This window comes from Rhagoletis zephyria, unplaced genomic scaffold (assembly GCF_001687245.7).
Source record: "Rhagoletis zephyria isolate East Lansing unplaced genomic scaffold, Rhagoletis_zephyria_1.1 Rzeph_scaffold_01685, whole genome shotgun sequence".
NCBI classification, from domain to species: domain Eukaryota; kingdom Metazoa; phylum Arthropoda; class Insecta; order Diptera; family Tephritidae; genus Rhagoletis; species Rhagoletis zephyria.
In genome coordinates this window covers 94,052-111,971 of record NW_016158769.1, presented here as the reverse complement: position 1 = coordinate 111,971, position 17,920 = coordinate 94,052, and the positions used below count along the sequence as shown (strand labels likewise).

General features: G+C 33.3%; 1 protein-coding gene across 1 annotated transcript in view; it reads right to left on the bottom strand.

The window, feature by feature from the left end:
• Positions 1-382: 382 nt before the first annotated feature.
• Positions 383-17,920, bottom strand: part of LOC108364833 (glutamine synthetase 2 cytoplasmic-like) — a 19,300-nt gene continuing 1,762 nt past the window's right edge. The window contains exons 2-3 of the mRNA XM_017618681.1: positions 14,661-14,845; positions 383-797 (exon numbers count right to left, since the gene is read on the bottom strand). Of these exons, the coding sequence (XP_017474170.1) occupies positions 769-797; positions 14,661-14,844 (213 nt within the window). The 5' untranslated portion in view covers position 14,845 and the 3' untranslated portion in view covers positions 383-768. The remainder of the gene's footprint in view (positions 798-14,660; positions 14,846-17,920) is intronic.

Genomic DNA, 17,920 nt, shown 5'->3' with positions numbered 1-17,920 from the left:
TCGAACTGGCAGCCGAGATAGGTCGATCTTCCACTCAGCCGTCGATATACATTTAAGTAGTTGCATATTCTAATATCAATATTTAACGATTATTTTCATACTTCAGGGATATATATATTATTAGTATTTAGTAGGAATCATTCNCATATTCTAATATCAATATTTAACGATTATTTTCATACTTCAGGGATATATATATTATTAGTATTTAGTAGGAATCATTCATTTATTTGTATATCATTCCATAACGTATATATGTATGTATATACTGCGATAGTTTAGATATGAGATTAGATTTCAATATTTTATTACCATATACAACTGTATGAAGTAACTTTTATGCCAGGGCGTATGAGTAACAACTCGTATTTGAGTAAGGGTACGTTCACACAGAAAGCGTAGCCGAACCGAGCGAAGCCGTTCCGAGCTGATTGAAGCTTTCAAATTGTTGTAGCTATATGAAAGTGCTCATACAGCAAGCCTTTTCAGAAGCGTTTTGGAGCTGAAAGCCAAGCAGTTTTTGATTTTGAATTTTCTTGTTAATTTTTCAGTTTCATGACGGTGTTGCAAACAAGTTGTTAAAATATTCAAATAGAAACGAAATTTTACCACAAATCTTTTGAATAAAATTTAGCAAATATTTTTGCCGCTTTTCATTGACGGTAAGCTTTTTGATATCTTTGCAGCCGAGTCCATGAGAAAAGCACCGCTTCGCTTCGTTCGGTGTGAACACCAGCAGCTTCGCTTAGTTCCGCCTTTCTGCGGTATTCACTGATGATGTATTTCTAGAGATCCAACTTAAGATATAGAAAGAAAAAAATTAGAGAGTTACCACCTGTTTGAAAACTGCAGTTTACGTAAATTGAAAAGAAAAAGTAATAAAGCAATATGGCTGTCCGAAGAAAGAGGTTTAACAAGGCTTACAGCCGAAGATATTCTTGTGGAAAGTTGGCAATTGAAGTTTGAAAAATTGTATTCAATTAAATTGATAAAATAAATGAAATATTACAATACGGATATTAAACAATACTAAAATACTTTTAAGGCGCGGTGCTGCATGCCGGGTATTTGCTAGTTTTGAACGTTACATTATTATTATTATTATTATTATTAAACGTGCCATATGTTTGTACATACATCGGATTTGAGGTGAACACGTTCTCTGTTAAAAATGTGTACGAACATACATGCATAAATATTGTTGTGAGTTTGAATTATAATGTTAGGAACGAGTTCAAACCGGTAAATGCAAATTATTTTTACAGCCTTTTATTGCTGATAGGGTTCTATATATTAATGCTATCAAACTCAATCAAAAACCCGAAAAATAATAATTAAAATTAAAATTATTACTTTTTTATGGATCTACTTATTTGGGATTACATAATTTTTTAGCAGCCGAATTATTTTATGTTTTATTTGTACAGTCAACAGACACGTTATGAATAATAATATAAAACATTTGGATGGACCGGCAAAAAAACAAAACGCTTATTAGCATCCGCTACAAAATGTTGAAAAAGTTGGGTAATTTCTGTCGATTTGAGATTCTGAAATCGTATTTATTCTGATTGTGTTTCGCCAGCAGCTTTTGTGGCATTATTTATTTATTTTTTTTTTCAATTTAATTATATATGTATTTACATACTTATTTCTTTGCATTCTATTTCACTTATTTAATTCGATTAAAATGCATATGCTTGCTTGAATTTTGCTTACCTAACTGAAACGTGATTACAATGTTTGATAATTGCATACTACTTCTAGGTTAAGAGATCAGCTAGCACGCTTGCGCACTTATGTTCATACATACATACATATGTACGTGCACATCCTACATCCCGACTACACAACGGCATTACGTTCCAGTTTGCAATAAGGAGCACACATTAATTTTTTTCTACAGTCAAACTTGTCAAAAAATGCCACTTCTACTTTGATGCAATTTCCATATTACGTCTGTAAATTTGTATATACATACGTATGTACGTGGAATAGCTGCGTGTGAAATATGAGATGCGATGTCACCTATAGACACGACTTACAACGTATCTGCCATGTAGACTCAGTGCTGTCAACACAAATGCCTCTAAACGAGCAGTTGGTTGCATCCTAAGTCTCGCTTGCTCGATATGTTTGTTATGAACTGTCAGTGAGATGTGCAATGCTTCCAGTGAAATTGAGTAGCTACTGTGCAGTGCTGTGGTCGGTTCTATAGTTGCGGTTGTTGTTGTCGTATTTAATTAAAATTTTAGTATTTAATTTCATATTAAAGTGCCGTCATGCAACTCCAACTAACTACATATATACATACATACATACAAACGTATACATCGGCAATTTATATATCATTTGTTTTTTATTTTTATTTTCCAAATAAGTATTTAATCTCAATTTACAAAAACAAGTCAAATAAACTGTTAACTATATTTATTTATGCGATATGTAATAGCCCATTAATAGCACGTAAATACCCTGCAGGAAATATATCTAACTATTAGCTAATTATATTTCTATGGCGATTGCCGCGAAATAGTCAAGGGTGGTTAACTCTGCATTTGAGGTAACTAACTTGCAACTAACTACTTTTGGACAATAAATATCAATAGGAAAAACAAATTTTTTTCTCATTTTTTATTTATTTTTTTTATTACATTTCATATTTGTTTACATATTCTGCTGTAGGTGGTCCCATATTCGAACTCCGTCAGACATAACTTCAAAATGATAATATGAAATTTCGATCTTCTTTTTATTTGTCCTCAATTCGAAAAAGTATTTGCGAAGTGCAGGATATTTAAATAGAAACGCGTTTAAAGAAAACAATCTCCTGCATTACTCGTCAACTAGTTTCAAGTTAGCTTTTTGTAGCTAACTACAAGTTATATATTTTATAGAAATCTCGCAAAAAAGCTGACTAAAAGTGGGTTATTTTTTATCAATTGATAATTTTTTTCTGCAGGGTATGTACATAAAAAAAAGGGGGAAAGCGAGGCATGCGCTATTAGCTCAGCTAGGCAGACGTCCAATGAAAAATATTATGTAATAGTACTCATGCTAAAGGGGTTCCAAATTATCTGAACATTTTCATATTCAATTACATTACAATGGCACTTTAAATGATTATCTGTCTGTCTGTCCAACCAAACATCTACTCATCTATGCTATGTATTTTTGTGAATGTGCGTGTTTTGTAAGTATTTGTTTCCGTTTACGCAAATTATTGTATTATTGAATTGAAAGGCTCATGAAATAATTTGCTTATAAGTGGTTTATACTTATGTACTTAGATACTGGAAAATACTCACACATATGAAAGAGTATGCATTTGTAGGTATGTATGTTGATAAAATTGCATATGTATATGAAAACAATCAAATGCAGTTTCAAGAACAATTTATATTAACAACCTCGCAATTATTTTGTTATTTTGCTGACTACTAAGGACAATGCGAAAATAAGGCCATTTTGTTATTTGATCGCACATTCAATTAATTGCCATTTAATTCTGTCTGTTTTATAATATGATACTTCAAAACTGATCATGATAACATATTGCTAAGCAGCAATTGTATCGTGACCTGTTTTTTTTTTTTAATCTCTTGCTAAAGGATGTTATCACTTGAAATTTCTAAAGCTCAAGCTTTAATTGAGGGCATGTGTAATCGGTGGTTAAGAGTGCCTCGAAAAAAAAAATTTTATTATTTGAATTAATAAATGTTCAAAATATGTACTCAAAAGTGGATTTTAACCAAAGTACGGTTAAGCGTATTTACTTTAGATGAAAATTTTATCAAGTATTCAGCAGTAGCCTAGATAGGAAGGGATTTAGGCACTCCTCATCAACGAGATATTACCACAAATGAGTGGGGAAGCTCTTTGATCAAGAGCTTCTGTTGATGATCTAGCCACTGGTTGATTAACTTGAAATAAAATACGCTAGAGAACATTGGAAGATATTTATAACAGGTTAAGAGTGGTGCGGCTAGACACTGCAGCCGTGCCCATAACAGCTCTAACTTCGAACAATTTATACTATATATATGTATGTAAATATTTTAATCGACCGCCAGACAGCCATTAAAGCAGTACAATGCGGGAATAGGATAGACGAACTCTGCGTTAATAACCGAGTCGCTTTTGAACTGGGTGCTAGTACACAACAAAGGAAGCGCAGGGAGTGAACGGGCTAATATGCTAGCCAAAACCGGCGGTTAACTCACCACTGTGAAACATGGCGGGCAACTACTCCTCCCCCGCGACTTAGCCACATTTGCTTCGCTTTGTTTTCTACACTGAAGGGAATTGGCGACCAAAAGGCGTACAAATTGTTAAAATCAAGCTTAGACCGCAAATTTCATCTATAGTTTGAGTGCTGTTTTATGCACTGGCTTCTTCAGCGGTACACGTTTTTTTCTCTAACCACATACATTTTTATGGCGGTTTGCAGACCTGGTAAGAAGTCGCCTCAGTTGAAGGGGTCTATGCGAGATGATTAGTGGTCCTATACACAAAAAAAAAATATTCTATGAAAAATGCAACGAACAGGTGTTGAAGTTTTCAAAAATCACATAACAGACGGTGCTTGATAATTTTTCTTAAAAATTCATTTAATAAATCATAGAAAATAAAAGTCATTCACCAACTACTATAAATTATAAGAAATTTCGTTGGATAAAATACACACAAGTGCATGAGGCAAATTTATGTGCACACATTTACCGTAATTAATTTCACGCTTAGTGGCATAAGGTAAGCAACATCAAAATTTGCAAGACAGCTGCATTTGCATTCTGCCGATTGCACCCGAGTAGGCGATGCAATTAAAAGCGGGCGCATTTTCAAACGGTATCTCACAGTTGGCTACGAGTTCCTACATACATGTAAATATATTTTTTGTACACAAACTTGTATATCTCTCCATACTTTTTTTTAAGTGTAAATATATATCTACATTAGGGTGCCGCACGAAAAAGAAAATTGATGTTTTTCCATAGAAATTATAAAATGTATTACATTTTAAGATTTCCGCCAAAATATTTGGGAAAATGTTAAGATTTTCGTGAACTAGGCCGATATAAAAATATCTCCAAAAATCTCGTTATTTAGATGCAATCCAGTTCCAATTGATCCAATTTTTAAACATTTTTAAGCAGATTTTGTAAACTTAAACTCTTCTATATTCTGAGATGATTTTTCGAAAAATATATTTAAAAATAATTGTATTTATCAAAAACTCGATTTTTTACGCTATTTTCAAATCGGTTCAGCGCACGTATATCTTAATATTTTTTTTTTAATATTTGGCGGCTGCTTTAGTTATAATTTCATAAAATTTTTAAATTCAGGTGGCAAAACAGTACCGCTATTATTTTATATGGAGAGTGATGCACCCTAATATACATGGTAGACATATAGGACACAAAGTGCAGTTATGCGCATAGGAATTTTTTGATGGACTTAATCAACCACGATTCGTTCGCCACTTCAAACCTTTACAGATGCGCTGATTTACATTGAAGGGAAAAGGGGTAAGGTTGTTTGACTTTTGTCTACAGCGTCATAACCGTCATAATGGTAGCTAAATATTGTATGTACTCTCGAAATTTATAGATTACTACGGACATATGTAGAACTTAAATGTACCATGTACGTGTGTATGCATGTACAGGGCCACAAATAAGTACCGCGACAAACTTAAGGAGAAGAGAGACTGGGGGGGGGTGACCTCGCGTTAGGAAGAAAATTTCCTCTATAAGTGTCATAATTTTTGAAATTTAGATAGTTTTTAATTTTAAAAAATTATTCATTTTTAAATATTAATTATAAGCTTAGGACTATTTTGGGATTTTTTACTTTTTATAAAATGTAAATCTTTAAAACACGGTGACCCTTTTATAAAGGTATTTTTTTTTATCTGGGAGGTCACCCTTCAACTGACCATCTCCTTAAATTTGTCGTGGTACACACCCTGTATATATATATATGTATCTACTCATTGCGTATGCTTCGGAATTTGCCAAATGTGTGGGAAGTTTAGAAATGATCTTTGATCTTTTTTTTGTGATTTCTTTTAATGAATGACACCACTCATCTGTATAATTTATTCGCGTTTTATTGCTGATCCTATAGTTATTCTAACCATAGTAAATAAGGCACCTAGAAATAAAATTAACATTCAACGGTTTCAAGGCGGTTTTTCTGATATCCAATAAGCTACAAATGCTCACTGATTCTAAATTTTTTTATTTTGACTCCAAATATAGCGGTTTTTTTTAACTTAGTATCCCTAAATTCTCTTTATCAAGGCTGAATGAGTCTAACTTGAACCTCTCACATTTATCTCACATACAGTAGATAGTTAAGTGTCAGCTCATTTCGTCCCGTTATTTCCATTATAACCGGCGAGTTACATGGCGGTCATCCAGCCAGAGATAGCTTATGTTGTTGTTGTAGCAGCATACAAGTTCCCCAAAGAGATTTTGGGGAGTGTTGCTGGAGTGACAGTCCTTGGCCAAATATAAATCTGGGTCGTTCCGGTTACGTAGACCTGACTGTCGTGGGAACGAGAGATAGCTTATGAAGCTCTCTGGTGTAGTGAAAAGCACTGGAGAAATGTAGCAATCACGCGCTATTAGAAATGCACTTCAAGAAGGGTTGAATAGGACCATTCACTCTTGAGAGAGCTGAGAAGAGGACGGCGTAAAGGAATCAAGACTGACTAGAAGTCGCCACGGATCTCATTGCGAAATTCTGGAACTTCCACTTCAGGATTTTATGAAATTTTTAACTAGAGAAAAATGGGACGCTGGCTTACCGACGGAAAATGATGGTATCTTCATCTACACCGTCGGTTCAAAGTTGGCGCGGATCTCTATTCGGTAGACCTACAGAATCGGCAATCATGCCGCCTGCCTGACGACTACAGTGCCCTTTAGGTGGAGATCTATGCCATAGAAAAGGCTGTTTGCCCAATACAGAATAGTAGGTATATCTCTATCAGGTGAACTCTCTACAGTTGTTGGCAGCCAAGCGGTATTAGGACCGTTAGGATTCAAAGTAAAAAAGTCAAGAAATGTTCGGGTATCGCGCTAGCATCACTAAGTCACGTCAACTCCACTCTGCGCTGGATTTCTTAAATAGCTATTTCCCCAATTCTCCTACGATGACGTATACCAACCCATTCTGCAGATGTTGCGAAGTTAAGGAAGAGGAGGAATAAATTCACCATTTCCTGTAACAATGCCTAGCTCTCTAGATAAGGTGACTTAAGCATCTAGGATCTCGCTTGTTCAGCAACTTGGCAGAGAAAACGCAAGTGAACCTATCGGATCTCCAAAATTTCTTGCGGAACAGTAAGCAAAAATGTTTAAATGACACTTTGGAATAACCCCGGTAAGAGGGAAGTGTCTACCCGCTGCCAATAATAGAAAGCATTCATAATGGGCAAACTTGCCTCCGAGTGGAAGTATGAAATCTTCATACACGCTTCCCTAAACTAAGCACAGCGTTAATTGACCCTACCCACACTAAAATAATATGATGTTGATATATTTTTATTAGAGTGCCTCACCAGAAAAGTCGCGCTTTTTCCATCGGAATTATAAAGTTTATTATATTTTAAGACTCACCAAAAATACTGGACCCATTTGAATATACCTCCAAAATTGTCCTTATTTTGATTCCGTTAATAAAATTTTTAACCATTTTTATGCAGACATTTTAAGCCAAAACTCGTCTGTCCTCTGAGGTGGTTTTTCGAAAAATACAATGTGGTTGTTTACGTTTGCCTAGTTATCAGGTTATCAGGTTAAAAATAATTTTTCTGTAGTGTATTTTGTTGTTGATAGCCAGGCAAGTGTGAACAACCACAATATTTTTAAAAACTATGTTTTTTATAAAAAAAACTATGTTTTTGGAAGTATTTTAAAATTGGTGCAGCTCACGTAAATCTTAATATTTTTCAAAAATATTTTGGTAGAAGTCTTAAAATATGTGTATAATAAATTGTATAATTCCGATGGAAAATCAGCATCGATTTTTTTTTTTTGTAGAGAGTGATGCACCCTAATGCATGTAGATTACTGTAGGTACCTAAATTCAAGTTTGCCCACAGTGACTGCGGTGATCATCCAAAATAAAATTATGAGTGAGTGATTTCTAAAATTAATTTATGTGCCGCTATAAAAATGCTTAAACAAAACCAGTGTTTTACGTCACATACGCTAATCAACTTAATGCGCAATAACTCGCTTTATGTCTTTTAATCGTAAGCGCTGTGTCCAGACTCGTAAATTAAATAGTATTCATAAATAAAAATAGAACTAAAACTTACAATTCAGACATGTTAAATGATTTCTTTCAAATGAAACAAATCTAAATTCACAGTTGAACAACGTAAGAGCAGGCATTGAGATAACCGAAAATAAAAATTATATACAAAAACTTCCAATTCACTTAAGTGTAAATTCGCTAAAATGTACTGCAAACAAAATATTTAATCAGTTCAAGCTTGGAGGTGGAAGAGTTTAATTATTTAATTAGTATTATGCTGATAACTACTGATTCACAGATTAAACGACGCACTAACTACACGTGTTTGCATTTATTTACTAAATACGCGATTATGTGCGCAAACACTGGTGAAGTGGTATTAAAAAAAACACAGACAGTTACTTAGAACATTCAAAAGAACATAATGCCTAATGATAAACTTAAAAATTTTTACGACACACCTTGGGGGAGATACCCTCAAAATCTGCCAAAAATTCAAACAAAAATTTGATATACCCTCAAAATACCAACTAAGGTGGCCGCTGTGATGCAGTGATTAGCCGTGCGCACTACCATTCCGCAGGGCCCAGTTTCCGAGCAACATCAAAAAATTAAACATACAAAATTGTTTGTAATAGCGGGCGCCCCTCGGCAGGCAATGGCAAACTTCCTAGTCAGTGCGCGGACTTCGAAAAAATTAATAGTGGTAGATATTACATAAAAAAAATGGTAGAAGTTGGGTAAAGTTTTTTAAAAGAAACGATATTATAAAGTTTTTACTTATATAGGATAAATGAAGGCGAATTCAGGTAAGGTGGTGTTATCAGCTGGATCTTCGCCTCGGTGATTCTTGATGCCATAATGATGTAGTGAATTTTCTTACATACAAAGTACTTTCGATAATTTTTTAATTAAAAAAAAACTTCTTCGTCAAAAAAATAAAAAATTCTGCTAATAGTCGATAAGACTAGGAGAATATTCGAACCACTTCAGAAGATCTAAAACCTTTAGTTCATTTTATGTTAGTTATGATGGTCTCCCGCCCCAGTGTGCATCATTAAGAATGTGTTAATTGAATTGTGAGCACTTGAAAAAAATTATGCAGGTATAACTAGTTTGGAAATCCCGCGAAATTCGTTAAATGCTGATATAAAAATTGAGGTGCATGTGTTAGACAAGTGAGAGCTTATGTATGTCTGCATAGTTAATAAAAAAATTTGACCGACAGCAATTAATGGTATCGTATCAGCAAATCGAATGTCTGCTGTCGGTCTTATACTCAACCATATCACAGGCAATTGATTATACCTACTAGGGATGTTGCAAAATTGCAAATTTTAATTTGGTTTTCGTTTTCCAGAGGCCACTATCCAAATTATATGTAGAATCGCCCGCTGATTCCAACAATCAAGTTAATTTTTTATTCTATGGATATGTTTTCGAAATATTTTAATTTTACCGTTATTCGGCTTACAACAAAAGGTGGTTCCACTTAGTCACTTATATCTCATGAACCAATTTAACAAACGGCAAATGAAAGCTAACAAAATTTTCCATAAATAAATGAATTAATCATTCCAGTTTTTTTTTTATGAAAAAAAAAAAAAATAAAATTTTAAAAGGGGAAAAATTAAACAACTAACATAGCCTAAGATCTGAGAAAGGCAAGATCTGTTTACTGGATGAAATCTATTTTATATGAAATTTAACGTGTTAATAAATATTTTGCGACTGGGTTGGCTGAAAAAATCCAGGCCAGGATATTTTTTATTAAATATTTAAAAATTGTTATTATTTTTTAACTTTTTACTCATTTGTTTAATGAAGAAATTATATACCAATCCAAAGTGTTAAGCCTTTAGAATGTGAAAACGTTGAGTTGGCTATATTTTTTCCTGGCCTACTGGTCGGTTTGGCAGTTATGAACAGGTAGGTAATACTAGTAATTTTCACTCATCCGTTTAACACATTCTATAGGATTTATGCTTTTGATTGGTATATACATATGTTATTGGTTCATTAAACATATGAGTGCAAAATTAAAAAAAAAATATATATATAATTTTTGAATATTTAATTAAAAACATCCTGGCCAGGACTTTTGCAGCCAACCCACGCCTGAAATATTTCCTAACACGATAAATTTCATACAAAGTAGATTTCATCCATTAAACAGATGGGTGAAAGTCGTGCCCTTGTCGGATCTCCTACTAACAAGTTCTGTGTCATGAAAGAAAAGATTAGGAATAATGTTAAATAGGTACTCATACGCCACGTACTAGTCCTCTCTTTCTCGATTTGACAGCATCCACCCTTTCGCTGACGTCACATTATTATTTTTTCGCACTAGTGATGAATATTAAATTTTCATATTGTACAAATTTTCCGAAAAGTTGTACCTAAAAGTAGATATACGTACCTAAACAAAGAACATCAATATTTATGTGCATACATTTTTGGTAGTTGGTGGACTACGTCTTCCTTTTGTACCATAACAATTTTTCTATTTACATGAAACAATATTTTACTACGTTCAAAATTTACCTAAAATAATGTGATTGTACCGAATGTACGTTCAAATTTAAGAAGCTGAAGAGTAAGTACAATTCAACCAAGTTTTACATCACTATGTCGTACCACTTCTTCGCCTCTTCATCTTCTTCTTCAAAATTATTCTTTACACTCTCATTCTCAAAATAATGTGCGTCACACCCAGTTGCTCTCAGCTCGATTGGCGTAATCTTGTATTCTATCATTCTTGAGTAGCACGCTTTTATGCTCATATTTCATACAAAATATCTTTGCGCATTTTCATTTGACCACTCATTACTCTTTATTTATCCATCGATTTTCTTCATTAGTAACCGGATATTTTTGTAACAGAACAGGCTTTAGCACAAAGGAAAAAATTTGACACAGAAGCGGTTATTTTTTTTGAATTTTTCTTCTGTTAAAGTGTTTTTTTTTTATATTTTCATAAAAAAAAATCTGGAATGATTAATTAATTTGTCAGAAGCTATCAGAGCTATCGAAAAGTATGCACGATCTATGTAGAATTTTGTTAGCTTTCATTTGCCGTATTTCATATTAAGATTGTTTTAAATTGGTTCTTAAGATATACGTGATTAAGTGTAACCACTTTTGTTTTAAGCTGAATAACGGTAAATTGAAAATATCTTGGAAACTTATGCATATAATAAAAAATTATGTCGATTTTCGGAATCAGCGAGCAATTCTTTATAGGAATTGGATAGTGGCATCCATTGAACATTTTTGTTGTAAACCAGTGTAATTTATAAAAAGATGACTTAAGTTGATTATAGCTTTTTTAACGTTATTCCTACGGTGACCATCCGTCCTGTATTATACGGGACAGTCCTCTATTTTTACNTTTTTGACCCATTGTCCTGGTAATTTATTTATTTTATACGGGACGCCAAATGTTCTGTATTTCTTTTAATGTCCTGTATTTGTCCCGTATTCGGCGCTCCGAAGCCTTAACAGCTCATTAAAATGGCTTGCCTATGAACGAGTTTTAAGTGATTTTGGTATATAATGGCAATTTTATTTATAAACAGTTATTATTTCCTAATCTGAATGCCTGTAATTCGAATCGAAGAATACATACAGTGACCAAAATATAAATTGAGACCCGACATTTTAGTAAGTTGTGGCTATTTTTCTTTAGTTTATTTAATGTTTATTATTAATTATTTTATTAAAGTAAAGCTCCTTTCCTAAGAAAAACTATAAAATTAATTCTGCAATGTTTCACCAAAATTTCAAACTTTTTAATTAGAATCTTTAGAAAAAAAATTGGGTTGCAGTTTTGTAACTCATTAAAATTGAGTTTAATAAAGTGCGAATGGAAAGTGCTGCTCATTTGCTTCTCTTTCAAAAAAGAAGGCCGAACATACATAATTTGTCTGAAAAAAAGCGTAATTGCCAACATTTACCGACTTAAAATTGCACTTTCTGATACTAAAATTTAACGAATTTTTTTTAACAAATTATATGGGGCAAAAATCCCGAAAAAATTATACTACAAATTTGTGATGTTACTATAAGGATACTCTTTCAGGGAAAACAGTGTGGACAAAATTTGAAAAATAATTTTTTGTCCCGTATTCGGCTTCGCATTCGCACTCCGAAATTTAAAAATATGGCATTCGAAACATCCCTAATGTACGTACACAGTACGCTATAAATATATAATCAATTAGTATTCGATTAAAATGCTAAGCTGCGATAAAAATCGTGAATACATAAGTACGTACATAAATTAATTGTGTAGGCATGTAAAAGTTCGCATTAGAGAAAAAAAAATAATAAAAAATTAAAAGCAATCGAAAGAGTGTACTCGAACACGTGCCATTTTCTTACTTCAGATATTAATTCGTATCTAATAGGGATGTTCTTGAGGTACCGAAAAACGCGGGATTTTCTTGTATTAATCCTGGCATCCCGAAAAATTTTAAATATCGTAAAAATTTCAAGTAGCGACGCTAATGTAAAGGAAACAGAAGGTTTTAAGGAAAAGTTACATAATTTTTAAAATCAATCTTCTCAAACTTCCTTAATTCGAAAAACTTATAATTTATCCGACGTGCTGGTAAAATAAGTTCAAATATTTTGTAATAGAGGAGATAGGGGTCATTATCTTCAAATAGCTTATGACTACCTTTAGACAGTTCAGAACACCCTCAAAATTTCGAGTAAATTGCGAAAAAATGGCAAAAAATTCGCCATTCGCCATTTATTTATGGAGTTGAATTAACATGTAAAGAGAATTTCGTTCTGTATATTTTTGTTTGTTTTTTGTTTTTTTTTCACCATTAATTTCAAAAGTACCTGGTATTTACATTGGTATTTGTGATGTATGTATGCGTTCCTCAATCACATGGTTTTTTAAATACAATTTAAAAGAAGTGTTTTACTTTAAATTTGCCTGTATTAATAAATATGTGACTTTTACAACCAGTTTATCGTAAATTTTAAATCGTTTTATTTCATGGTATGTTGAAATGCTTTCAGTTATTGAATTTTTACTCGTATTCATAAAAGTTGCGTATCAATGTGAATACCGGGATAAAGCCGGGGATCCCGGCAATGTTTAAAAAAAATGTCCCAAACTCCCGGGATCACAATTTTCCGCATATTTTGGCATCTCTAGTACTTGCCTAAGGATAAGGGGCTACATTTTTTTTTTTTTATTTTATCTATGGCAATTATAAAAACTCTCGATTCGAGGAAAATAATACCTTTTGTTGGTTATTGAATTTAGTCTAACATAGACAATTGCACGTTCAAGTAGATGCAGTTAACCGCAAAGTTGAGGGTACTTTGCCTAAGGTGCCTGCATACATACATAAATACATATGTACACAAGTGCATAGACACTTGTATACTCATTTGCGATTGATGTTTGCATTTAAAATTGTTTAAAATCCGTTATTTTCAAAATTTTCTGTCGCGTAAATCATTTCTAAAAATATTTTTAATAAAAATTTTAAAATTTTTGGGTGTAGTTGTTAAAGTTTCTTTAATTTTTATAAATTTTAAACGAAGTTTGAAATGGGGATTTTTGTAGTGCTGGTTATGTAATGTGCTAAAATTTTACAAAAAAAAAAATTATAAAGAATTAAAAGACATGAGAAAAATAGCCAAAACTGGTCAAAATGCTACTTAACCTAATCAGCTGACCACAAGGCTAGGTCGGTCGATACATCGAGGGGACTTTCAACAAAGTCCTTCAGAGTACGATTATCAGACTCTTTGGTAAGCTTGAAGTGGTATCGCATGCTCTGTGACAGAAGAGCATAGGGTAAAAAGCGGATCCAAAATTCGTTCACATCTGCTCTGGATTGCGGTCCTATATCTGCTAGAGAAACTGGTGCGTGTCTGGAGTTTGTTTACGCAGACCTCGCTGTTCTATGATTTGAGACACGGATACTTAAGCATGTTTACGGAACTTATCCTATTCAAGAGGTAGCCGGGTTGAGTATGCTGCACTAAATTTTTAATGCACTGAGCATTTCATTTCATTTGAAATTTGAAATGCATCAAAGTGGCAACACTTTTATTGATAAGCCAACTCTTTCTATCCCGTGGCGTTGAAAAATATGAAGTTATGCAAACTGAAGGTTAACTTCTTACAACTGTAATATAACTGCGGCATTTTATTAAAACAACTTAAGTGATTTTAGAAGGTTTGACTATGAATTAAATAATGTAATTGGTTTCCCTTGAAAATATCCATAATTGTATTCCATTAAAAGGGCAATATTAGTTGAGAAATATTGCTATAAAAGTAAAACGGCCTATCTCGAGGCAAGTTGTTTTAATAAAATGCTACTGATGTGTACATAGTCATTTTTGTTTCTCACCTTTTGGATCATTGGGTATGAAATCTAACGTACGATCCTTACAACGCAGATCTTGACCAGTGCCATCGATCCACACATATGTGGCTTGTACAATGTTCTCCTTCAATGGTAAATTGCGATAACGTTCCAAAATGGTCTTATCGAGTTGAGCATTTGGAGAGTCTTCCAAGACACGTGATGACATGCTAAAGAAGAAAAAGAGGAAACAAATATTATTGAGTAAATACTTAAGTGCAAGAGAATACAAAAGGCAAGATATTCTTATTGCGCTCACTACTGAAACTGAGAAAACTTAAGACCCAAATATTTTAGAAATAGCTTAAAATGAATCAATCTAGTTACTCCTATAAATACAAATTATGCTAAAAAAAATTTCGTCCAAATCCGTTAAATAGTTTTCAAGATTTGAGCATCCAAAAAATTTCGACAATTTAACTTCTTTCTTTTTAACACAAGAACAGTATTAATGTTTCCGAAATTTTTTCTTGAAAGCTTCATCTGATCCAAGGCGAAAAGATCCAAACTAAATTCCCCATTGTTCACGCCTTAAGCACATAGGCTTTTACCCCAAGTACCTGACCCTGCCCTGCATGTCCTCAAATCATCCCCTTCGTTTGCAAATCACTAAAGTCATTAAAGTACAGACTTTGCCTAGGCTGGCCAGTTGCTCAGAACGAAGAGCTTAAGTACCTTTTCACACGTTCCGGTCGAGCGTTTGAAACATCATTAACGGATTCTACCGCCTCTTCGTTCCATGCCGCTTGTCCGGAAATCGTTATACGGAGCTCCGAATATGGGAGCCATGTGACGAATAGCCTAGTGCCCCGTTACTATTCCTGTGAGAAAGTCTATGCTTTATTTGGATAGTCTTTTTCATAGGCGATAATAAATTTTCACCTCTGCATAACCTTAGACTACTTTGAAACCAAGCAAAAGAAACAATCCTGAACTGCAGCAAATAGAAAAGATTAACTTAAGCACAGCAAAGTAGCTTTGTATTCAACTCGCCACCTGCGCAATACTTTCGAACAGTTTGATCCCGATTCAAAGGGACTGGTACGCTTGAAAGCTTGCTGAGGTTTGTTGAGCGTAAAATTTTAACGAAATTAGTTGGTTTACATTAACAAAGCTTAGGAAGTATACACTAAAGATTCACAGAATTTTAAAGACTTTTAATTTATAACAAACTTTTTCATTAAAAATAATATCGGCCTATCGATCCAGCCATTCCAATGCACATATCACTACCTAAAGGTGAAAACGTTCCAACCCATTTTTTTTTTTTTTTAATTAGTGTTTTGGTGCAGAATGGCAGGTAATACGAAACTACATTGATTTTTCGTCTCTCTTTAAATTTAAGAAAGATACTATGTACAAAAATTAAGAAAAATCTGCAAAGTTTCAGCAAAATCGCAAACTTTTTTATAAGCATTCTAAAAATTATCAAGTATGTGCAAATTTCAAATGTCTAAAAATTCGCGTTGAAAAATCTGAAAATTTTTTATATGGAAAAAAAAGCGTAGGACAGTCAGCAAAAAAAATTCTCAAAAATCAACGTGGTTTTTTAGAGATTTGAAATTTGCACATTGTTATACCAAAAATTAATGGGCCATAAAACTGCATACCTGAATTCTTTTTAGAAATTCGTATTAAAAAGTTTGCGAGTTTGCTGAAACTTTGCAGATTTTTCTTAAATGGATTTATATGGGGTTTGCTAAACTATAAGCCATATTTTAATACAAAATTAACAAAAAGATTTTAGCATGTAAAACATTGCGAATATTAAGCTGAATTGTGGGAGTAACAGTATATAGAAAGAAATTTTGTTTTAGCGAAAACGCTCTGCTACTGCAAGCTCTATCATGGCGCCCACGCTTCCGATGACTTTAGTGGTCCAATTTTTGTATGGGTGAAAAAATTTTCGTCCTGGAAAACGGGGCACACCCTTAGTTTTTTCCTCTTAATATTTGTAATATCTATACCAACTTTCAGTTTTCTACTGCAACCAATACAGGGTGCTCAATGATCATCAAATGCGCTAATGGATCGCTGTGAAACTGGCAAAAATATTGGTGATTTTTATAAAAAGGTACTGTTGCCATGACAAGTGAAGCTTATGATATTTTTATACCTTTCATGAGCATGAAATGGTATTATAACTTTGGTCCGATGTTTGTAAGTACCAGAACAAAAAGAGATAGACCCATTAAAATGTATACTTATATGATCAGAACGTCGAGCTGAGTTGATTTAGCCATGTCCGTCTGTCCGTCTGTCCGTCTGTTTTTTATAATGTATTAATCATTTGTCGGAACCGGAAGAATCGGACCACTATAACATATAGCTCCCATACAACTGATTGTTCAGATATGAGATTTTTCGTTATAACTTCTGCATTTATGCAGCTACGAACATGAAATTTTGCAGTACTTGCACCCATTATCAACAGAATACTTACAGTGAAACTTACAAAGATCGGGTCACTATAACCTATAGCTCCCATACAACTGATTGTTCAGATATATAATTTTTCGTTATAACTCCTCCATTTATATAGCTAGGAACATGAAATTCCGCACTGTTTTCAATAATTATTAACAGAAAACTTACGGTGAAAATTAAAAAGATCGGGTAACTATAACCTATAGCTCCCATACAACTGATTGTTCAGATAAGAGATTTTTCGTTATAATTCATCCATTTATGTAGCTAGGACCATGAAATTTCGCGCTGTTTTCACTCATTATCAACAGAAGACTTACAGTGAAAATAACAAAGATCGGGTCACTATAACCTGTAGCCACCATACAACTGATTGTTCAGATATGAGGTCTTTTATCATAACTCCTCCATTTATGCAGCTAGGAACATGAAATTTCGCACCATTTTTGCTCATTATCAACGGAATACTTACAGTGAAAATAACAAGGATCGGGTGACTATAACATATATGTATGTTCCATACATCTGATTGTTCAGATATGGGATTTTACTGCAAAACTCCTTTATTTGAACAGCTAAAACCGATAAATTTCGTAAGATATTTTATAAATAATAATACAAAGTCTACTGAGAAAATCGTCAAAATCTATGCTGTATAAGCTTTATCTCCTATACCACTGATTGTTCAGATACCAGTTTTTGCGATATATCTTCTTTATGTAGGAAACTAAACCCAATAAATTGTGTTACCGGTTTACATACCGATCACATAGCAGTGAAAATCACTTAGATTGGTGCCATATAAAGTATATCTTCCA